General features: G+C 32.0%; 2 protein-coding genes across 2 annotated transcripts; both read left to right on the plus strand.

The window, feature by feature from the left end:
- The first annotated feature begins 6264 nt into the window (after window positions 1-6264).
- On the plus strand, window positions 6265-11078 carry LOC113771650 (protein DETOXIFICATION 40-like). Its single transcript, XM_027316221.1, has 7 exons — window positions 6265-6399; window positions 7053-7684; window positions 8999-9055; window positions 9538-9776; window positions 10478-10596; window positions 10711-10797; window positions 11007-11078. The coding sequence occupies exons 1-7, from the start codon at window positions 6280-6282 to the stop codon at window positions 11076-11078; spliced, it is 1326 nt and encodes a 441-aa protein (XP_027172022.1). The 5' UTR covers window positions 6265-6279.
- A 9811-nt stretch (window positions 11079-20889) lies between these two features.
- Window positions 20890-22794, plus strand: LOC113772215 (amino acid transporter AVT1J-like). The gene is made up of 2 exons (XM_027316804.1): window positions 20890-21681; window positions 22264-22794. Exons 1-2 carry the CDS (start codon window positions 20890-20892, stop codon window positions 22789-22791), a joined length of 1320 nt encoding a protein of 439 aa, XP_027172605.1. The 3' UTR covers window positions 22792-22794.
- Window positions 22795-25663: the final 2869 nt, after the last annotated feature.

Raw genomic sequence — 25663 nt, forward strand, 5'->3', positions numbered from 1 at the left:
GTAATTGTTTAATTGCCTTGAAATAGTGACAACTGGCATGATTGGGTTTGTATCAGAGGGATATGCGGGCTAATCTGAAATAACCCTGGTAGTGCGTTATTTGGTTAGAATAGGGCTCCTCTAATACGTAAGGCAATTGGGGAATTAAATCTTACAGGCGTACCTAGGATTATTTCTCAATTAGAGCTGTGATTAATGGGCGTACCTTATTCACCGATACAGTAAGGAGGGGTTGACTGTCTTCGCTTGTTTGGCAGTTATAACCTGTTTATTAGTAAATAATTGGAATTGCCTTTGTTTCAATGATTAATTAGGTGAACCATTGTTGAAGTTATTCCTTGGCTAGATCCTTAATTATCACTCATTTGATTTTAGTAAATTGTTATTTAATTTCTAGTTGGCTATTTTATTTTTACTATTTTACTTTTAGTTGAATTGCTTAAATTGTCACCCCTGATATAAAAACACCCCCTTGTCACTGTGAATTTGAAAGAAACAATTAGTCCCAGTCCCTGTGGATTCGACCCTACTTACCACTATCTACAGAAATTAGCTTTAGTTGAATAGGTTTTTATTATTGCACAAGCTGACAACTTGTCACAAAAGGTAAAACAGCATCGTTCTCCTAGAAGACGTTCTTAAAAATCACAATCCAAATGGAATTGTTTTCTACTTATTTGTCTTCTCTACTGCGAAAGAATGGTAATTTGCACTTTGCAGTTAAAATTTTAGTAATAAAAAGGCAGACGAATGGGTGTGCATTTTGTTATCAAACTCAAAAATTTTAGATTTTGTGGATAACACCATCTATATAATTATTTGGGACAACAGAATAAGGTTTGGAGGATGGAATTTGGTGGACGTACGCTCGAATTTTCTCTGACTTTCAATATATATATATATATTATTCCTCTAGAAAAATCCCAATTCACAAAGTCATTAAATATTTCAATAGTATCAGTTTATTTAAGTTTAATTTAACTTTATCTTAGAGGTCATGCCACCATTTGTAAGTTAGTTTGTCATGTTGTAATTAATGATATATTTCTATTGATTCAATAATTATCTTCTGGTGGCTTGAGACAGAAGTTTATCAAGTTTGGTATCTTATGTTTTTTTAAAAATATATATATAAATTTTTTTATTTATAATCTTTTTATTTTACCATCCAACCCAACCTCCTCCCAGTTTGGTACCTTACCTTAAGTTGAAAAGCATATTGCTAAAATTTTACACGGTTGTCTTTTCTATTTGAGATTAACTTTCAAAACAACTTTAGAGCCATGGGAGTGTATTGTTCGCCATAAACAATACAGTCTTTTCGTACTTTAGTTAAAAAAATATTTATTATCTATTTTTTTTATGATTTATAACTTGTTTGGTATATTATAAATAAAATTAAAAAAAAAGAATTCCTCACAATTCTTTTAGGCTATCCTAAAGCCAATCAATATCCCATCAATCAAAATAATCACGAGAATAGTCGTTTGATTATTCTTTTTATGACTTATGACACATGTTTAATTTGGGTAAGGCACTCGATTTTATTAGAAGAAAGAGATTATCATTACCATTTCTTCACCTCTATCATGTCTTCCACGGTACCTTTCTATGCTTACCATCCTTCCAACTTGGCTCCTAAAGTAAGGCAAAAATAATGATTATAATATTTTTTATGATATAATATATGTAAAATAAAAGGATAATTTAAAATTTTTAAAAATAATTAAATTTATTATACAAATATTGCATATTTACTAATCCTTAACACACAAGTCTCTTTAGGTTCTCTCTCGCTACAGATTGGGATAGAATATATTATATAATTATTATCTAACCCTTAATACGCAAGTTTCCTTAGGCCCCCTCTCTTGTAGATTAAGATAGAATAGGTTATATAATTATTATCGTTGCAAAAAAAAAATGCTATGCAAAGTTTAGCATTATCTCTCATCTACACACTTTAGCATAAAAAAAAAAGATGAACTTTTGTAAATAAAGTAACATCAGACACATTTTTTTATTTTTTTATTTTTTGAAAAAGAGACACATCTTTTACTTCTGTGCTCTTAAGATACAGAATAGTATGATTATTGCTAGTATAGTCAATAATGGATATATGAAGAAATCAGGAGCCCCTCTAGTCAAAACTTTACAGGAAATTTCAAGTGAAATGATTTTAAGACCTTCTGAAGCATTTACTTTGTCTACTTCTTGGAAGTTATGGTACTCTGTAGTTTGCAAACTAAGACGCATATAAAATGGACTTGCTTACGTTCGTTATCTTCTAACTCAAAAATTTCAGATTCTGTGGATATTTCTATACATTTGTTAGGGACAATCCAATGAGATTTCTGGTGCCCGTAATCAGCGTGATCGCTAAAAACCATGAATGAATGAGTTTTGGAGGATCAAATGCAACGGGTACGTTTTCGAATTTTCTTTGTCCTTCAAAATAGTTTTTTATTTTATTTTATTTTATTTTGGTATAGGGAAAAGTTGGGTGGATTCGATACCAATTACCAGTTAGAGTATGTTTGTGGGATCATAAAATCATTTATAAGAATTATTACAAATTGTTCATCAACACAATTTTTACATCTGTAATAGGATTTGTGGGTAACAATGTGATTCAACTTTTTGTCTCAGCCAAGCAGTGGCTTGATACAGCCATCCTTGGTAAGTTTGGTTAAAAAAGTTGACATTAAAAAAAAAAAATTGGTATCCAATTTTCTTTTAAATTGTCTGAATTTTGACATTGTCCTTTTTTTGCCACAACATAACAGTTTTATAATTTAATTCATCCTATCTATGAGGAGAGGAAGGCTGATCGTATCCGACAATCTACAATACAAGTCAAGATAACGACTTCTGAATAAAGTTGAAGCTTAAGTCAGAAAAGAGCGACCCAAAGCAAAATATCTTCTTCTTTTTTTTTTTATCCTTTTTTGAGGAATACAGAGCATCTTTCAAGAAACAAAAGCCACAAAAGTGGAAAGTCTATCCTTATCATCCCAATGAATCTTCATCATGTGTCCAGAAAAGGGCTTCATGCGCAAATACATGAACAAAACAAAAACGCTATTCCATTTGGACGGTTGGTCCGCCATGGAAGGACAGTCTAGCAATTACTTTGGTCGACCCAGATTTAAAAAATCTGGCAGAATCTAGACGATTGGCTATTTGGAAATCGATTTACTCGTGTGAGCCATTACAGAGTTGTGAGGTCAACCTTGTAATAATTCTTAAAACAAACAAGAAAAAGTTTTGAAAATTATAAATTGGTCATGCATTTACACCCCCTCAAATTTCTTGGATTTCCTTTCTCCTTTATATAGTCCCTATAATTTTCAAAGTAATTGCATTTATTACCTACTTTGAACGTGAATTCATTCAAAATGATATCATATGTTATTTAAATCAAATAAAGAATCTTCAAACTTAGTGAGTAAGAATGATTGAATAATCTTCATTTGAATTCATCTATCACGAATTATAACAGTCTAGTACACAGAAATATTAATCGCATCGCTGTTTCAAAATTATCATCATCCCAAAATTAATTTTTTTTTTTTTTTTTGTAGCTTTGAACATATTGGCACGACCTTTGTATCAGTTATCATGGTTCGCTATAAAATTATCTAGTATATAAGAAAATTTTTGCCTTAGATGGTAATGTAATGTATATTAAAGTAATTGCCCCTAACCTTTGGATCTTGATTTCACTGTTGCCTCTGTGAAGAATATACTATATGTACACATATATTGTATAACAAAATATATGTATTTATTATAGAAGTACACATAATGTTTGTGCCGTGAGCGCTGCGAGAAATGTGATAGAAACATCACCTAGTGCAATTGCAATATGACACTCTTAGAGACGCCTGGTGAAGATCGATCTAACTTTTGTCAAATTTTGTTCACAGAATGTACAATTACCATAATTGTTGATGGTCAAATTTGGCCAAGAAAACAAAAACTTAATTAAGAAATTGCACGATTTGTTTGTAAAGAACTATTTAAAAATCTATATGCTGTCCAGTAGTGGAACCACTGCCCCAAAACTGCCGGGTGACAATGTGAAATCTGAAGACACTATGCACCCAGAAGACGCATAAAGAAGGCCAAATGAAGCAACAAAATGATACTAGTGATGATGTTAGTACCAATATCTGATAGAGAATTGGTCAAGTACAAAAGTGAATGAGAAAACACAGGGCGAGCACTTGAACCTTATTTTGTTCTTTTTCTTTTTCTGTATTTTGGTCAGACTGCACATGAAATTGGGGTAAGATGATAATTATCTTTGAATTGACGTGTCCTAATGTCGCTATATGTTACCTAAAATAGGAACCAGAACGAAATTTTCTGGACTTTCTGTTGATTTATTTAGCCCACACCGGCATTCGGCGTCAAACTCCTCCTTAAACAACGTTGAATTTGGGTGTAGCGTGGGAGGATGATATGAATTTTTGCTGCGTAGCAAGTTTGGAAGTATATTTATACTTCTACATTTTCTAAGAAGGAATATCTTCGAAACATTAGCAAATAAAAGACTGTCTATACCGATAAGCATCAGCACTAAATTGCCAAAACTTTGCAGTTTTTGTACTAAAATCTAGAATCCCTTTAGAAGGCAATTGGGAAAAAAAAAAAAAAGAAACAGAAATATAACCAATAATATTTTGGAAAAACTGCTTTCAAGTTCAAGATGATTTTGAATTTAAAAAGCAGAAAGACAATGACATTCTTAGTGGAATGCTTACTAGTTTTCCAAATTTTTTTAGTAGCTTTTGGAGTTAAAATGGACTAAACTATTCAGATTGTCCATATTGTCCCCCTTCTAAGAAAGGAAAAGGAAAAAAGTTAGCAACTTGAGTTGTTATATCTAATAGAAATAGCACGATATGCACAATAGTAGCTCTCAAACTATTATAGAATTCAACTTTTGGCCATCCAACTATTAAATGATAAATTTTACCCCTCTAACTAATTAAAATGTATAATTCTAACCCTTTGGTCAACTTAAGTCACTATGTTGAACAAAAACATCACTGCACGTGCAACAGGTGCATAATCGAGGGGCGTTTTCATCTTCATAGGAAATGTGCTAGGGTAAAATTGTTTTATCCCCATTTGAATAATAAACTAATTTATCAAATCTCCAATTGCTGAACTTGAGCAAAATCAATGAAAACCGAAACCCTAAACAGAGAAATTTCGGCAAGGATAGGCAACTTGAAGAAATTAAGTTGCTTTCATTTGGAATTTAACTAATTTTGCGGTGTTGTTCCAAATTTACTGGGTTCATGTGCTTCTCTTAATGACATAAATCCAGCGTAAGGTTCATTTTTTGGGAATATTCCAATAAGTTTTGGTTCCTTTTCAACCTTGAATTGTCTAAATCTTTCAAATAACCAATTCTTAGCTTGATATCACTACATCAAACATTCTTGATTTGTCAAACAATAGTTAGTTGTCTACATCCCAAATTCTTTATCAATAGATGTTTCTATTCGACATAATGGCTCAAATTGACAAAAAAGCTAGGATTATACATTTTAATTAGTTTGAGAATTAAAACTTATCAATTAATAATTGGAGGGTCAAAAGTTAACTTTTGTAATAGTTTGAGAGCCACGGGGCATTTTGCCTATCTCGTGAATCTTGTAGCTCTGTTAGACATAATGACGAAAGTTGATGGAAGAGTTAAAATTATATATTTGAGGGCTAAAACTTATTAGTTAATAATTAGAGGGTAAAGAGTTAAATTTTATAATAGTTTGAGGGCTAGCGAGACATTTTGACCATAGTTTAATGATTAATTAGTTTCCATTTTGGCAACTATTTTGTCAATTTCAACATTAATACTCATAAAAAGCAAATTTGAAATTCCATGGCCTTAGAGCCTTCCAGAATTTTGCCTACCAGACCAATTAGTGTACATCTGTTATAACAATACGGCCAAAAGTAGAAGCATCTCAATTGCTTGAAGTACTCCTGCACTGATTGCACTTCTATCTCCAGCACAGGAACTAGTCAACCAATCTTCCACTTATGGGCTCTTCAGGAGATAGTAGTTACAAGACCCTTCCACAAAATGAGAAAAAACCAGTTTTAACACACACACAGTCTCAGGTGAGAAAGGAAGCTAGTGATGAGCTAGAAAGGATATTGAGTAACACAGAGGTACCATTTATCAAGCGGGTGGTACCAGCAACATGGATAGAGATCAAGCTTCTTGTTCACTTGGCTGCTCCTGCAGTCGTTGTTTACATGATAAACTACCTCATGTCTATGCTCACACAAATCTTTTCTGGCCATCTTGGAAATCTTGAATATGCAGCTGCTTCCCTTGGTAACAATGGTGTTCAAACTTTTGCCTATGGTCTCATGGTACTCTTGATCTTTCCTCACTTTATATATTTATTTGTTAACAATTAAAAAGATTTATTTTGTGGTACAATCCAACTTCTTCTTCTTCTTCTTCTTCTTCTTCTTCTTTTTTTTTGGGACATGAACTCCTAACAGTTTATCAGAAAAGAAGGACAAACATACATAAAGGAAGGAAAAATGCCAAAGGGTACTCCCAAATTGTATTTTACTTATTTATGTACTTGTTTGCATTTAATGTTTATGGTGGTGGGAAATTTTCAAGGACCTTGTTAAAATAATGCATCCATAAAGAAATCTTTTATCGGTGTATACCTGCTTTTTGGTCCAAGAAACCAAAAATCCAAAAATAGTTCTAGCTTTCTCTTGATGAATTTATTGGTTCTTTGGCCTTTCTGGTACACCAACTATTTGCTTTTTCCTTTTGCCCTGGAATTTGAATGGTCTTTATTTGTAAATTGTCTGATATTTTTTTTTTCATTTCTCTGATGTTTCTTTCTTGAAGTCCAATTGTAGTTATACAAATTATACAATCCGTAAGATTTCTTTGTTTGTAAAACCTCACATAGTTCATTTTGAGACAGAGAAAGTAGAAATTTTCAAGGTTATAATTCAAGTTTTGATGATCTGATCCTCATTTTTTGGGTACCAAACAGCTGGGAATGGGAAGTGCTGTTGAAACACTATGTGGACAAGCATATGGAGCACATAGGTATGGCATGCTAGGCATATATCTTCAAAGATCAGCCATCCTCCTAACTCTAACTGGAGTGTTACTTACAATCATATACATATTTTCTAAGCCTATTCTCTTATTACTTGGTGAAGCACCAGACATTGCATCAGAAGCAGCAATATTCATCTATGGCTTAATCCCTCAAATATTTGCCTATGCTGCCAACTTCCCTATACAAAAATTTCTCCAAGCACAGAGTATTGTAGCCCCAAGTGCCTATATCTCTTTTGGAACACTAGCTTTTCATGTCTTATTCAGTTGGCTAGCAACATATAAGCTTGGCCTTGGCTTGTTGGGATCATCGTTAGTCCTTAGTGTGTCCTGGTGGATTGTGGTTGTGGGGCAATTTATATACATAGTGAAGAGTGAAAGATGCAAGAAAACATGGGCTGGATTTAACATGGAGGCGTTTCATGGACTTTGGAGTTTCTTTAGACTCTCTGTTGCTTCAGCTGTGATGCTTTGCTTAGAGACTTGGTACATTCAAATTCTGGTTTTGCTGGCTGGATTGCTGGATCATCCAGAAGTGGCTCTTGATTCACTCTCCGTATGGTAAGTACATAAACTCCATTAATTAAAAAAAATGGTAGCATCTTAAAATTGTGGTTCAAATTGGGCGTTTATCATTGGTCCATTTGCACGGTTATTTTTGGAATACTACTATAAATATTGAGTATGTTTTTTATACACTATGAGTGTACAATTTTTTTCTTTCGTAAGTTTACATAATGTCACGTAACATGAATTCAAATTTGAAATTCAAATCATGTATATGTGATGAACATCCATGACTGTTAGTATAAAAAAAATCACTACATTGTTAGTACATAAAAAGTTAATCCATAAATATCTCACTGTAATACTTCTTTAAAATGTACATATAAGATAAAAAGTAATAGAAAAAGGTGGTTCAAAAACCATTCAAAATTCCTTGAAAACATGCTATTATGTGCTTGACTAAGTTTAGTCTCACTCGATTGTGCCACTCTTATTACAGCTAATCCTGTCCCTTGCCCAACTACTTTGTTTTTATATCATTATTGCGTTTTTGTATACTACAAATTTTACTCCTTTGCTACAAATTGTGATTTTGTATGCTTTATTGTGTGCCAGGTATCAGGTATGGTAGTAAAGGAATTTCAATCAAAATGGTTTTCAGCATTTAAAAATTGACAAAGTTTTTTTACTCCCTATATTTCTAACGGGATGAAGCTTCTAGATTGAGAAGAGAAGTACAAAGTTAGCAATTTACATATTGATATACGTGGCAACACCTTTAAATTTCAAATAGGATAATTTGTTGACCAGTCTATAGGTGATGATTCATATGAGAAGTCCATGACCTCCTATTAAAGGGTTGATTTCTCTCAGTAGCCTTCAACTATAAAGTGAGAGACTTTAGTGCTTAGAGTATAAAAGTTGTCCCCTTTTATTTTCTAAAGTATAAAATCAGTCCCATTTTAGGGACTAAACTATAAAATATTCTTTTTTTTGCACTAAAGTGGGGACAGATTTTACTGAAATGAGATAAATTTTATATTTTAGAAACTAAAATATCTCAATTTAAAATTTAGGGACCAAAATAAAATCTTGGCATCGTTGAAAGGTGCAAAGTGGAATTAACCGTCTACAAAATAATTTCAACTGGACAAACAGAGATTGACATAGAAATGCCTCAGTCCTAGTTCCCAAATTAGGATATCAGATGGAGGGCCTATTCATGTGAATAATATTTCAAAAGATCAAACGATTATTCGAGGTTCATTATTATAAGAAATTATTTTAATTTTATTATATTAGCATCTTATAGTGATCCATTTTAATCTATTTACAAAGTGTTGTAGCTTATCCATGCTTAATGTGCAGCACAACAATTTCTGGATGGGTATTCATGATCTCAGTCGGCTTCAATGCCGCAGCAAGGTGATCTTCCTATTAAAATGCTTTCTTATTGCTTTTTCCTTTTGTATTGAGGGTATAGATCAATCCTATATGTTCTAAGCTTCTAACATCTTAATTCTTCAATTTTGCCCCCAAAGTTCTGAAAATTTTGGCTAATCTCACCCCTCTTATAGACCATGTAATTAAAACAAATTAGTATAAAGGTAAAATTGATACAAACATTTAATTTTCTATGGAGCCAATTGAGCAAAAATCAATAATGCTCACCGAATCAATCAGTTTAACTGAAAATATTTAAGGGCTGAATTGAATTAGAAAATGATTTTTAATTAGAGTGCCAACTAGTACAATGAAGACTTTTGAAGGACTAAATTGAAAATATCACTTGTTACGGGGTTTCATTTGCAGGTTAATATGTCGAAAAGGGCTTAATTGAAATGAACTAATCATGTAGAAAAATATTACTATCTAGTCCTAAAAGTTTGTGAAAATCAATTTTGCAGTGTGAGAGTAGGCAATGAGCTTGGAGCAGGACATCCAAAAACTGCAGCATTTTCAGTACTAGTAGTGAATTGCTTGTCAACCATTTGTGCAATAATAGCAGCGATAATAGTGCTTGCGCTCCGCCACGTCATCAGCTACATCTTCACAGAAGGCGAAACCGTGGCTGACGCAGTCTCCGAGCTCACCCCATACCTCGCGGTTAGCCTCGTTCTCAATGGAATCCAACCTGTCTTATCTGGTAATTGCATTTTGGTCCTTCAAGAAAAAAAATATTTCTTGTGTTCCAATTTGTTTGTGGTGTTTTGAAAATACAAGTTTTTAAAAATAGTGCTTTCGATTGTAATTTTGTGCTTCTCTTTTCAATTTTACCCATATAAATTCAAATTTTGAATTGGAATAGCAACATGCACCTGATTAAAAGAAGGAACTATATTAGAAGAAGAGACTAATAGAAGTTTTGACTTTTTTAACATGACAAATAATTTGAAACATTTAAAAAATTAAAAGTATAACACTTTCAATGGGATGTAGAGAGTATATAGTATCCCAATAATTGACATTTAACTAGTTTGCTAAAGTTCAAAAAATTAAGTGTAGTGGATTGTTATTTATAAAATAAATAAATAAATAAAATACAATTACAAATTTAATTTTTTTATAGCTTCAATGAGAAGGTGAATTTTGCAAATGATTTGTGTTAGCATGAATTTGAAATTAAAAAAGTGATAGAAAAAGATTTACACCATTGCATATCTATACGTCTATATTCATGACATATAATTTTTATTCAATTCAAATTTTAATTTTTTGCGCATGGTGCATCATATACTTAAATTCTTTTTAAGTGCAAAAGAATTTACACTTTCAATGTTATAGAAATTATTACTCAAGTATTCTTTATTTATTGAGTTGATATTTTGTACGAAATGATTTTTGAAGGTGTTGCTGTTGGATGTGGATGGCAAACCTTTGTTGCCTACGTGAATGTTGGATGTTATTATCTTATTGGAATTCCTTTGGGTGCTTTATTTGGATTTTACTTTAAGTACGGTGCCAAGGTAACTTCGAGTCTTTGTGCATCTCTCTTTGAACTGTTTACAAATTTTATAACCAAAATATTATTGTTCTAGACATTAATCTTAATTAACTCCAAGAATTTCTAATTCTTGCAGGGGATATGGATAGGAATTATAAGCGGTGTATTTCTTCAAACCCTGATTTTGTTGTGGACAACTTTTCGTACAGACTGGAACAAAGAGGTAGTGGGGAAAAAAATTACCCCTCAGCCCTATGTTTTTTTTGTCATTAATCTCATTTTTGTTACTCTCACAACAAATTTGGTCATTTTTTTAGATGTTTGTAATTGTGCTTGTTATTATGTTTCTTCTTTCATTTGTTTTTCTGGATTTCTTATCGAATTAGTGCATTTTGGTTGAATATCTGATGAACCTGTTGAACTAAAATGCAGGTTGAAATTGCTCAGAAGAGGTTGGCTACGTGGGACGACCAGAAGCAACCACTCCTAAATGACGACAAGTAAACAGGTGTACTAGTTGGCTTAGCGATTAGATTAGGGTTGCCCATGATTTATTTATGAGTAGTTTTTTTATTTTTGTATGTGTTTTAGGGTAATAGGAAAAGTGTGAAATGATGATATTAGTTAGATGACAACAGACTTGAATAAAATCAGTAATATTTGAAAAAAAAAAAAAAAAAAGTACGTGTATGCAAAATTTGGGTGCCAATGAAAGAAAGTTGTACAACATTTGGGAAAAGAAAAAAAAATTAAATATATGCAAATAAGGCATACAGAAAAATATAAGGGTACTATATTTATATGTAAAGCAAGAAGAAAGTCCATGCATGGGTCTATAATTTCTATATTTTTTTCTCCTAAGAAATTATGTATTATGCACACTTTCTATATTTATATGCATATCGAGAAAACATGATAATAGTCTATCACATACACAATATTGATATAATTGATTTTATCACGTGATAATGAATTTAAGATAGGATGCAAAGTATAATATTAGCAAAAAGGGGGAAAACTAAACAAAGGAAATGAATAAGAAACAACAACGTTAGTCTTTCATGCTTGAAAATGTTAAAATATAGTAGCAAGTGCTTTAACACAAGTAAGAGCGCGAAAGGCTGAATTGAGTGGTTCAGATAAAGGAAGAATAACTGAATAGGTGAGAGGTTTCGAGTTCAAATCTTTTTACTTACAAAAAAAAGTAAGACATTAATGGCTAAAGAGGAAAAGGGCCAAACGAAAACTGAGACAGAGGGCAGGGAAATTAACTCGCGTGCAAAGAGGAAAACCGGTAGAAAGCAGCAATAGGAAGTAAAATGATAAAATGGGAGCATTAAAAGTACTCAAATGGTAATTATGAAGCAGGAGCGAGTTAGAGGAGGAGGAGGACGGCAAGGGTGATACACTGGAATCCAGTGTACTAAAAATCGTGTAGGAAATTGGAATCCACTGGACCCAATAGGGAGGAAACTATCATTATTATGATATTGAAAGTAAGAAATAAATAAATGGCGCATAAAAATAGCAAAAATGAATATGTACAAACCAATCATGAAATCATTTATTACATGTTTATTAATATAGGGCAATTGAGAACAAATTTGGTAATAAAAGATTAAACTCAGAGAAGAAAGCGTAAAAATAGTAAATTTGGCTTTCCTTCCTCTTTGTTAATCTGTTGTTGCCTAGTATTATGTTTTTCATTATTTGAAACCCATCCAACAAAATTGGAGCTGGCTACATCCAATAAAAAAAATGTTGTCATTATTATCACGCTATTGAAATTAAGAAATAAATAAATGGTGCATAAAAATAGTAGCATTAAATGTATCGAAACATCATTATTTTTATTATAATATTGAAATTAAGAAATGAATAAGCAGTGCATATGATTATTATCATGATATTGAAATTAAGAATTTAATAAATGGTGCATAAAAATAGTACCTCTAAATCTATTGAAATTATTATTATTATTATGATACTGAAACTAAGAAATGAATAAATGATGCATAAAAATAGTAGCATTAAATGTGTACAAAGAGGATGAAATAAGTGTCCAATAAGGGAATCTTTTATTTTTCTTGTTACTAATATAGACAAATTAAGAGCAAAATGCAAACTAAAACGTTAAACAGAATATGGCAAGCATAAAAGTACTAAACCTGGCTTTCTCTCCTCTTTCTAGGTTCATTTTTAGGCATCATCGTTCCTTGTTTTTCTTTATTATTAATTAAAAGGTTTTGTAGCCAATATCAGACTTCTTTTATTTTTATTTTATTTATAACAAGACTCGCTTTGGGGGCAAAACCAAAATAAACTGCAGTTGGGAGGGGGCATCAAGAATCAGCCAAAGCCACTAATTAAATAGAACAAGAACAAAAATAGAAAGCAGGCAACAACAAAATTGCCATGCACAAATTACCCCTAAAATTGGCAGCAAATCATGAAAGAACAGGCATAACATGTCGGTGTGGGACGACGGAATACGCATTACTATTCATTAGTCCTTTTTTTTTTTTTGTCTTTTTGGAGCAAGGAAGTTGATGCATTACTGTATTCATTTGGCTCATCCTAAGATTAGACTTATGAATGGATGGAATTTTTTTAAAAAAAAATGTTAGGCTGCTGGGCCGCAAGCATAGCTGGATTTTAATTAAAAAAAAAAAAACTGATGACAGCCCGGTAGCCATCATGCTAAAGGAGAAATAAAACATCAGCGGTCAGGAATCTGGAAGAAAAAGCTCCTGAAATAGACCAAAGATCCATAAAATGCTTAAAGTAACTTGAAGAATGAATTATATGAAAACTTGGCTTGAAAATCTTTTGCAACAAACTATTATATTGAAAGGACAAAGCCACAAAATATTACTCATGACAGATGGTAGAAAGTTCAATAAACTTTACCTTCCTGCTTTCCTTCTCATACGCCACATTTCGATCAAGCTGGCAGGCATCAGCATTTTCAACCAGCATTATTAAATCATAGAGTAGTAATTCCGTTAACCAACCTCGCAAATATCTCCATCCACAGATTCACTAGGGGCAATTCTTCGCTCGTATTCCACAAGGGGCCCTGCTCCATCTATTTCTGCAATTGAACCAAAATGATTCCACAGTGCAACTAACATTAAGTATTTAAACTAAATTAAAAGTATATGAAACTCGATTAAGTTTAATAAGTAAGCAAAGCCAACATCTAATCACGTGTGTAGGCCATAGATCCCAAATTTAAGGTTCTAATAAAATTAATACGCGGGATTATAGAATTGAAAGGATAAAATAATGGCTCAAAATATACATAGAAAAGAAGAAAATAATTAACTGAGAATAATAACTTTATTAATGTCTCAAACAAACTAAGAAAAGTTAATCCACAATAAAAATTCTATAACATATTGGATACTTCCTCTGGATTCTTTTAATAAAATACTTTAGCTAATATCTTATTTATAAGCTTCCAAACTTGTTGACTAAGAAACTATCACACAAATAATTACTTGATAAAATACCAATTTTTAAATAACAAAATTATCATAACTTGACTTTGATATTATTGTAAAATAATTAAATAGGTTTGTTTAGATTGCGGTTTATTTGCCAAAATATATTTGCTTACATCATCATTACAATTTCTAATGCACCTTTTTATCTTCCCAATTACATTTTTATCTCATATATATCACATCATAAAAAATGTTATAGTAAAAAAATCTCTAATAATTCACAATCCAAACAAACCCAGCTTAATTTATTATGCCCACAGTGCAAGTCCAGCTTTTAGGTAAGTCGTGCAAAAGCTACTTTCCATCAACTCAGTTCATTGGAATCTTTCCTCCTTGTCGCTTTTACTAGATTGGCATTGTCTTGGTCACCATATTGTTTATTTTTATTTTATTTTTTGAAGGAGTCACCATATTGTTTGAAAGCAATTATTTACTCGAATTAGTCATGTGAACCAGGGCCTTGTTTGGCAGAGAAGTTTTTTGTCAAGTTTATCTGCTACAAGTTTTTTTAAAATTTTAGCTACAGCAACCTCAAAAAACTTTTCAAAATTTTTAAACTATACACTTCAAAATATTAAAAAAACACACTTCAAAAATTTTTTTAAAAACTTTTACAGTAAGTTACCGTAAAATTTTAGACAAACACTCAAAAAACTTACTTGCCAAACGAGACCTATTGTATAAAAAATACTAGCTACACCTAGATTTTTTTCAGATTTGAGAAAAATATCGTGATTTGACATTTATAATAGTGTTTTTTTCAAGGGATAATTTCAAAAACCTCCCTTGAGGTTTTTTATAGTTCATTTGATACCCTAAAACTTTAGAAAATCTCCTTTGGCTCCCTTACTTTAAACTTTTTGTAATATTTGAAATTCATTTCAAAATATAATATTACAAAATTCATTTCGGGAGAAAGAGTATAATTTCATTCCAAATTTGCCCTTCTCTTGTCATTTCTTAATTGCCATAACATATCAAATTATCTCTTAATTTTTGTAACTTGATAATGTAGTTCTTTAATGAAAATTTAAAAGTTAATAGCAAGGTCAAAAATTGCGTTAATAGTTTTTGTGTCACTAGTTCAGAAAAAAAATGTCAAATTAGTCAAATTTATGAATGATTTACAATACTATTAAAAATAACCCCAATAATTTATAGCCATGATAATACCTTTTTACATCAGTTTAAAATAATACAAACAAGTTTATATAATTTTTAGCATGTTGTATTTTTTAATTTTCAAGCTACCGATTTGAATGAAAAATTAGAAAATTCAAAAATATGTAAATGATTGATAGAACTTCTTAAATTAACTTAAAACACTTTACAACAACGAAAACATTATATTTGTAACATGCAAAATCTTCAAATAAACTTTCAAATATTAACTTTTGGTCTTTGAAAAACACACTAAAGTTTATCCAATTAGAATAAACCTTCATACTTTTTGCTTTTATTTTTTATTTATTATTAATACACTCACGTGTTTGTAATAAAAAGTAAAACAATAAAAGGGAAATTTTAGAATGAGATTATATTCACTCTCCCAAATAAATTTTTTACTATTATATTTTAAAATTGTAAATGATACAAAAAGGTTAAAGTAAGGGAAGCAAATGATATTTTTTCAAGTTTGAGATGCCAAGTGAATCTGTGAGAAACCTCGAGAAGGTTTCTTAAATTATCCATACTTTCAAATGAAATTTCTATTTACGATATTTTGTTACTTGAGATTTCAGAAAATCAATTGCAAGAGCTTTGTTAGAGCAATGTGAAGGTTTAGTCCCTAATTAATTAAAATCTTATGGAGGTCTTTCAAATATTATTTAAACTCTTTAGTCACTAAACTATTTTTAAAGTCTCATGAAGTCTCTCAAGTTTTAATTGAAACTTTTTAACCCTAAATTTTTTGTTTGTACTTTGTACCCAAAGTAGTACGACAACCAGTCGATCTTTGCTTTTATAATAAAAAAGAGAGAAAAAAAAAAAGAGGAAGCACAAATGAAATTCATTTTCTGATTCATTTGCACATATATAGTCACGTTACATTTATGAAACTTATATATTTTGTACACTGAAAAGCTTATCCTTATGTCTCGGGGTTGAATTTTGAAGGAATACCACGAGCATGACAAAGAAAAAGGCAATGATGCTCAAGTGGGTCATTTTTTATAGGATTGAATTTCATAAAAGATCACCACGCATTTATATATCATGAATAAGTCTTTCTTACAAGTTAGGAGAACTTAAAATTCAATGATGGAGCCAAGGGGGGCAGAGGGGGGCCATGGCCCCCCCTAAGTTTTGAAAATTTTAATTCATAATATGTAAATATATGTATAAGACAAAGTTGGCCCCCCCTAATTTTTTACAATTTTAGTTTATATTATGAGAGTTTATATATATAGATATATATATAACTCTCTGTGTGTGTATATGAATTAGCCAACTTTGATTTAATTTTTTCTTCAAAAAAAAGTTATTTATTTTTTTATTGTGCTAATTATTTAACATTCAAAAAATTAAACATATAATTTGATAATCCATAGTAAATTGACCCAATTTTATATATTATAATAAAGGACTCAATTCATAATTATCAATGGGCTAAAACAAAAATAATTACTTTATTGGTCCATATACAAATATACAACTTAACCTAATTGATAAAAAATTTAAAATTAGTTATCTATACTCTTGTTGACTCATATACAAATGTACAAATAATTACTTGAAGGCTTTGTGAAAACAAGAAATTGAGTGTCTATTCTGTTGTTGACAGATTGATTACATTTGTTCTCACTCTTCCTATATCAACTGCAACTATAGAACGGACATTTTCAATTATGAATATAATCAAAACAAATATCCAAAACAAGATAAAAAATAATTTCTTGAATGATTATCTAACAATGTACATAAAAAAAAGGGAAGTTGTTCAAAAATTTAGTATTGATTCAATTATAGATGAATTTAGTTCTATGAAAGAACGTAAAGCTCAGTTTACTTTTAAAAAAAGAGGTTGAAATTCAAGGTATGCTAACATAACTTTTATCTTTTATTAATTGAAAATAGTTATATTTTTGTTTTTGCACAAGTGACATATTGGAGCATTTTCTCATAATGTACAATTTGGGTAATTTGTGATCTTATAAGATATTTAATTAAAGGTTATTTCTTATCCTAATTTTTGTTATGACTATGCTGCATATTTATGAAATAGACATACCTTTATAATTAAAATTAATATTTGATATTTTAAGATGTCATATATTTAAATAGATGAAAATTATTTTGAATATAACATATTAAGATGATTTTGTTCAGAAAAATTCCCCCCCCCCCAAAGGAAAAAATCCTGGCTCCATTCTATAGTCTATAGAATGGACATTTTTAATTATGAAGATAATCAAAACAAAACTCCAAAACAAGATAATGGATAATTTCTTGAATGATTGCCTAACAATGTACATAAAAAAAGGAAGTTGTTCGAAAATTTAGCATTGATTCAATTATACATGAATTTAATTCTATAAAAGAACGTAAATCTCAATTTATTTTTAATAAAAGAGGATGAAATTTCAAGGTATGCTAACATAACTTTTATCTTTTTTTAATTGAAAATAGTTATATATTTGTTTTTGTACAAGTGACATATTGGAGCATCTTCTCATAATGTGCAACTTAGGTGGTTTGTGATATTATAAGATATTTAATCAAAGGTTATTTCTTGTCTTAATTTTAGTTATGACTATGTTATATATTTATGAAATAGACATACCTTTATAATTAAAATTAAAATTTAATATTTTAAGATGTCATATATTTAAATAAATGAAAATTATTTTAAACATAACATATTAAGGTAATTTTGTTCGAAAAAATTTTGGCCCCCCCAAGGAAAAAATCCTGGCTCCGTCACTGTTAAAATTCCTTTTGGACATTTAACATTTCCATTATTCAAGCCTGGCGTTTCTGACCAATTTAATCATAGTGTGTTTGGATTGTAAGTTATTTGAAATATTTTTACTGTAGCACTTTTTGTGATGTGATGTATGTGAGATAAAAAAGTAATTGGGAAGATAAAAAGGTGTATTGGAAATTGTAATGGTGATGTCAGCAAATATATTTGGCCAAATAATTGGCTGTCCAAACACACTCAATATTCACATATAAATTATTGAATTTGTAGTATAATTTTAGCAGTGTAGAAAATCTGGAACACTAATTTTGGGATTGGTCTCACCTTCTATACTCTTTTTTTTTTTTCGAAATGATATTTGGTTATATTACTATCAAAAGATATACAAGTGCGAGCAAATGCTCGAATTGACTTTACAACCAGTGTGCTTAACACTGAGGAAACACCAATTCCTCATCAATTGTGATGCCTAAGGCATAAGGCATATATGTTGATACTAGAGTTTAGATAATTTTTATCACTATTAGCTAGACAAAAGTAACACATATGAAACAACCCTTTCAAATGTACAATGTCTTACACCAGCGTAGCTACTCTGCTGTCACTTGCCTTCTGAGTTCGAATATGATTAAGGAGTTGCATGTTCTCACCTTCTATACTCGCTTCTCTATATTTTCATAGTTTCACGAGTTTTTGTTTAATTAGTTGAGGAGACTTTTGTCCAACAGTTAAGATTGAGAATTCAAAACTTAAAAATTATGAATTTAAATTCCTCTTACCCTTTTCACTTTTTAAATCACATTCCTCGTGCAAATGTTGAATTTGGACTGTGAGTAACCAATAAATGGTTGGATTTGCTTTCCCTTTTATATCCATCCCTTGTACTAATGTTGGGAAAAAAAAGGCAAATTAATTTGCTTTCCCTTTTGTATCCATCTTTCGTTCTCTCAAATCAATTTGCATATCGTGCAAGGCCCCGCATTCTTTTCTGCAGCAACATGTGAAACATGTCACATATTTTTTTGGGGCTAGCAACATGATTAATATCAAGAAAATATTTAGGCCAGTCTAGTTTAGTACGTGTTTTTGGGCTAAGTTGTACGAATCAGACCACACCACTTACCATGTGATGTGACTAAACATACACCGCATGGTCCCATCTATCTGAGTCTTTGTCATGATATAAAGTATTTTAGTACTTTTTTTAATCATTTCTTTGACTTTTTTGGGATAACAGTGAAAGGAAACAAGACATATTTGCATTAGTTTTGCATTCTTGTCAAGGGACAGTTTTGGATTTTCCCTTGGCCTCGTTTCTTCCCCGGCCCACTAGTACATGATACCATCCCCGTTGATGAATATTACAAGACATGACGTACCGACAAATGTTGCAAGGTTTCTACGAAAGTATTCATTATGATATTAAACCATCTATTATTTCTTACCATGTATTAAAAGTTTAAGGATCGAAAGAGATAGAAATGTTATTTGTCATACTTTGACAAATGACATAAGTTTGGGGATAGACTGAAAAGAAATAAAAATAAAAAATGAACACAAGCAACAATAACAGTGGAACCACATATTCTCCTATACTTAAAAATGCTACTTCTCTTCTTAGTTCTCAGTGAGAACTTTCAACTTTCGAGACACCTCTCGATGGATCACAAGCTAGAATATCATGGTAATTCAAATACCATGCCTCTCCTGGTTGATAATGATTAGGAGCAGCAAATGCTTGCAGCGAATGAACCCAATGAATTGAAGGCTGAAGCACATTTTTCCAAATTAGCTTCAACATCATTTTGCAAAACTTGTTTCAATGGACTCAATTCCCCCATTTATGACCTCAGTTAGTTAGCATTCAAATAGATCAAGTAACGTAGAATTGTCAAGCAAAACCGAGCTTTTAGGTTTTCATTTTTTCAATCATTAATTCTTACTTCTACTCTTATTCTATTTATACTAGAAGAGGGTTCAATTGAACTAAGGAAATTAGAGGAAAAGAATTGTACGTCTATGTCAAAAGATGCACTAATATATGTCCTTTGAATTTTATTGTCGATTCCTTGTTACTTTTCCTAGGCTAGCAATATCTTTGTTGCGATAGTAGTTGAATGCAATGACTACGGGCCCGTTTGGCAAGTGAGTTTTTTGAGTGTTTGTCTAAAATTTTAATGTAATTTACTGTAGAAGTTTTTTAAAAAATTTTTGAAGTGTGTTTTTTTTTTAATATTTTGAAGTGTATAGTTTAAAATTTTTGAGAAATTTTTTGAGATTATTGTAGTTAAAGTTTTTAAAAAATTTGTAGCAGACAAACTTGACAAAAAACTTATCTGCCAAACAAGACTTAGGTTTTGAGAAACCGTATGATTAACCGTATGAACGTATGACCTGAAAAAATACTTGCTACATCTAGGTTTCTTGGGTTTTGAGGAAAAAAATGGAGATTTGACCTTTATTTATTCTCAAAAGCAAAAGGATCTCCAAAGTTCAAATCCGTTTAACCAATCCCATGCAAAATCCCTTTAGCATGATTTACCTATTAAAACTCGGGATTAATTACCACCGCTACACAATCATAAATAGACTACATAGTCACCATTTTAATCAATATACACGACAAGACCTATTGGCACATGTTGCAGGGCTTCTACCGAAATATATTTGGGGATATTAAACTTTTTATTACGTCTTACCATGTAGTCTAGGATCGAAAGAGACAGAAATGTTGTCATTTGTCATCCTTGACAAAATACATAATACAAAAAAATAAAATAAAAACAGCAACAATGAAAGTGGAACCAAATATTCTCCCAGACATAAATACTACTCTTCTTAGTCTCAGCGAGCAAGTTTCAACTTCCGGCACGTCTCCCTGATGGATCGCAAACTCGAATATCATTGTAACTCAGTTACCATGCCTCTTCTGGTTGATTATGATCTGGAGCAACAAACCCTTTTAGCTAATGAAGCCAATGAATTGAAGCCTGAAGGACATCTTTCCAAATTAGCCTCTACATCATTTTGCAAAACTTGTTTCAATGGAATCAATGCTTTGTTAGGTGTTGGGATACTCTCAATCCCATATGCATTATCATCTGGAGGATGGATAAGCTTAATCCTTTTGCTAATGATAGCATCCTCAGCCCTCTACACTGGCTTATTGATACAAAGATGCATGGACATGGATTCCACAATCAGAAGCTACCCTGACATCGGTGATCGAGCATTCGGAGCAAAAGGAAGAGCCCTTGTCTCCATTTTAATGCATGCGGAACTTTACTTGGTGGCCACTGGTTTCTTGATTCTTGAAGGAGATAATTTGTCATATTTGTTTCCAAAAGCGGGATTTGAACTTGGTGGTTACAGTATTGATGCAAGACAAAGTTTTGTTATCATGGTTGGGCTTATAATACTTCCCACGGTTTGGTTGAATAACATGGGGGTTCTTTCATATGTCTCAGCTGGTGGTGTAGCTGCATCTCTTGTGCTTCTTTGCTCAATTTTGTGGATTGGAGAATTTGATGGGATTGGATTTCATGGAAAGGGAAGTTTTGTACATTGGAATGGATTCCCCACTGCCGTTAGTCTGTATGCTTTCTGTTATTGCGCTCATCCAGTTTTTCCAACCCTATACACTTCCATGAGAGATCAGAAACAATTTTCTAAGGTAATGGAGCTAGATTATTGCAATTTAAGCTCTTTATCTTCTTTTTTTTGGCGCATATTTTGTGCATAAATTTTTTTTTTTTGGGTTGATTTAGTCCATAAGTTAATAAAATAGAAATCCTTGTATCACCTGATATGTAATTCAATTACAGATAATATGTATCAGGTGAATCATAAGATAACTATCAGGTGAATTTTTCTACTAAAATAGTTATCTTATGATTCATCTCTTGCCCTTCTGTCTTTTCCATTTTTGACGCAATCGTACCTGATCTTGAACGCTTAAAAGAAGTTAAAATCCTGAGTATTATGTGCATTAGTTATGGGCAGAATAAGGGAAATAGTAATAAAAAGAAATAGTTACCATGATGAATTTTGTACATTCTCCTCGAAATATCAGACATGTTTTTGGAGAAAAACACAACTATGCAAAATTATGATAACATACTTACCTTTTCTGTTTTTCACATGCTTTGGCAGTATATTGACTCGACGTATGTATCAAACAAAGACTTCATGACGGCAAAGTGAAATTAATACAGCACTATAATCTTTCCTGATATATGCCTATTTTTTGGTGCAGGTTTTGGTGGTATGCTTTTTCCTCAGCACTTTAATCTATGGACTAATGGCAATTTCAGGTTGCCTAATGTTTGGTTCAGAGGTGCGGTCCCAAATAACCTTAAATCTTCCAAGTGACAAAATTAGTTCAAAAATTGTCATATACGCCACTCTGATCACTCCAATTGCCAAATATGCACTAATAGTAACACCAATTGTGGATGCTATTGAGAATAGACTGCCAGCTGGTTCCAAGAAAAAGTCATCCAGCCTTCTCATCAGAACTGGCTTGGTATTGAGCTCTGTCATTGTTGCTCTGGTCATACCCATTTTTGGGTATCTCATGTCATTCGTGGGCGCGTTTTTAAGTGTTACTGGTTCAATTATACTTCCATGCTTGTGCTTCTTGAAGATTTCAGGCATTCGTCGAAGGTGTGATTTCCAGGTACTGATCATTGGAGGCATTATGTGTATGGGCTTTGCCGCGATGATTATTGGAACTTATACATCTCTATTGGAGATAATCTGTCATTTCGTCTGTGGGGACTAAACTAAAGGCTGGCCATGCAGATGACTGTTTGTTTGCTTCATTTTTTTTCTTTTTTTCTTTTTTGGTTTAATTTTTTGGGTATTATCCTTGTTGTTTGATTGACTAATAGTGGTGACAAATCTCAAATGCCAAAAAATGTTGTAGAATTATGCTATTTACTTGCAAGGATATTTTTACATGTGGAGTATCTAACTAAATCTTCAATGCGACCAAAAATTCATGAGGTTGATTTAGTTCATTTGGAACATAAACTAATATACCATCTACGTTTTATGCTTTCGGCTACAGTTGATACAAAACCTCTTCAACTTCAGTAAATAATAGCAATAGATCGACACAATGTGTCAGGTGGAATTTTGAGTTTTTGGTAGTGTTTTCTGTTGTACTCCTTGCTTCTAAATATATTGATCATCACAATAATATCAACACCAAAGATAAACAATTTATTGAAAAAAAACCTTCTATTATATTTTTTGCATTCGCATACGTATAGAAGAAGAAGACTACAATTGCCTGAGCAACTGCACCATAGAGTAGATACGACATTGCAAGGGCCCAAAATCCAGCACTACATAGGAAAAGACATATTGCTCAAATTTAGGTCCCAGGTGAAAGTGAAAGTGACCAACTTGTACGGAATCGAACTTGCGAGCCCCGTTTCGTATGTGAGATATGGCCAAAAAAATGCCACGTGACAGATTATTGGTTTACCTCTTCTTGACAAGACCTTTGACATTAATTGTTCGGGGGTCCTGAGCAATTGTTTGTCCCCAACTGGACCCTTTTTATGGTAGGAATGCATCAATTGTTGCTGCCGTAGGAAGCAGGATGAAATCATGAAGGAACGAGGTCCGTACGGGACGAGTGATGGTCATAAATGCCTGGCAGTATAGCGCATGCTCGTTGATTCAGGGGGGGAAGGCCGACGCACATGTGCATTGAAGCAAAATGGAATGTGTCGGCTGGAAGAATAAATGACGGGCCTCCAGATACCACCGAAAGTGACGGGGCAGGAAGCCAAATTTAATTATGTCAGAGATTTCTTCTAATGTCACTTAACACTTTTAAAATTTTACAAAGAAAGGAAATAATAGACGATGTGCAATTACATTTTATCCATATTTTAATAAAATTTATCTATATAAAGTCTCTCAAATGAAATAAATTATAAAGAATATCTTAGACACAGGTTGCTTAACTATCTCTCACGACCTATGTTTTCAGAACCGGACCGGATAGCGACTCGGCCGAGATCAGGGATCAGGGGTCAATGGGTTCAACCGGGGGTCGATAGGGGTCGAACCGGATGACGTCATAAATAAAAATTATTTAAAAATTAAAATATTATATATATAATATCTAATAATATATTGATATTAATAAAGATATATTCATATATATTTGATGTTTCAAATATATTTAACAAGAAAATACAAAGAAATTAGAACAATCAAGTAGCAATTTATATTATTTAATAAATATTAACAAGTTTAGAATTAAAATTATGAATTTAATTGAAAAATAACATCAAATTTTAGGACAATATTTATAAAGTATCAAATATTTGAGGTATATCAATAAGTTTTAACAATTTAGGGGGTCAAAACATAATATTAAAAAGTTTAAATTTTTTTTAAAAAAAATTATTGTTGAACCGGAAAAACTGGTTTTTGCCCGGTCAAACCCGGTTTTTGACCGGCTTTGACCGGGTTTTAAATTTTCGATTTTTTAATATGACTCGAACCGACTACCTGGCCGGTTCTCGGTTCGACCAGTTCGACCGGCCGGTCCGGTCCGAGTTTCAAAACAGTGCTCACGACTACATTAACAACCCGTTTAGTTCGAGGAATCACCACTATGAAATGGGTTTTTAAGTTGTCAAATCTCTTTGCATAATGTTTGGTTGGTACTTGTAGGTATGGATTTGTCATTATGGATTATTGAAGATCTAAAAGTGGACATATGCCATTCCGGACGAAATTGGGTATTTTTGCTCCCAGTTCTCGAATTTTAAGTAAGGGTGGGCAAAAAATCCGATCTGATCCGATCCGAAATCCGACGAACCCGATCCGAAAAATAGAATATCCGATCTGATTTTTTTTAGCGGGGCAGATGCTGACAGGTGCCGAACCTGTGCAATAATAATAAATAAATAAATAAATCCTAACTACCACCTGAAACAGTCAGTAATCAATTCGAGTACTGGAGCAGGGACTCTAGGTGTGCAATGGGTTACTTGATTCACCCTGTTCCCGAAGAGTTTGTTTAATCCGATATACCTGAATTAATTATTTAACTGAATTCCCTAGCTAGTAGACAGTGGTAAGCAGGGTCGTCTCCTCAGGGACTAGCAAGATATTTTGTTTCTTTTCAAATCAAGATTAATGTGGGGTTTTGGTATCAAATGCCAACTAAACAAATTAAATGCAGAAAATAATTAATTAAAAGAAATAACTAAGAGAAACTCTAGCCAAGGGTATACTTCAGAAATGGTTCATGCAACTGATCATCGAATCACAGATAATTCCAACATTTATTAATAGATTGGTTATAGTTGTCTCGCACGCGCTAAACAACCAACCCTTCCTTAATTTATCGATAGCTAAGGTATAACCGTTAGCTATTTCTCTAACCCAAAAACAACCCTAGGTACGACCGTAGGATTTAATTTCTAGATTGCATTAATAATTAGAAAGGCCTAATCCTAACTAACAAACACGCTACGAGGGTTTGTTTAAGTTAGATCGTATACTCCCCTGACATAAACCCAATTACGCCAGTTGCTACTGAGATAGAGATAACGAACAATTACGGATTCAATTACCCCTATTTAGCAAGATTAGCCTATATGAATAATTAATTATTGCGCACT

The sequence above is a fragment of the Coffea eugenioides genome, chromosome 5 (assembly GCF_003713205.1).
Source record: "Coffea eugenioides isolate CCC68of chromosome 5, Ceug_1.0, whole genome shotgun sequence".
Taxonomy (NCBI): Eukaryota; Viridiplantae; Streptophyta; class Magnoliopsida; order Gentianales; family Rubiaceae; genus Coffea; species Coffea eugenioides.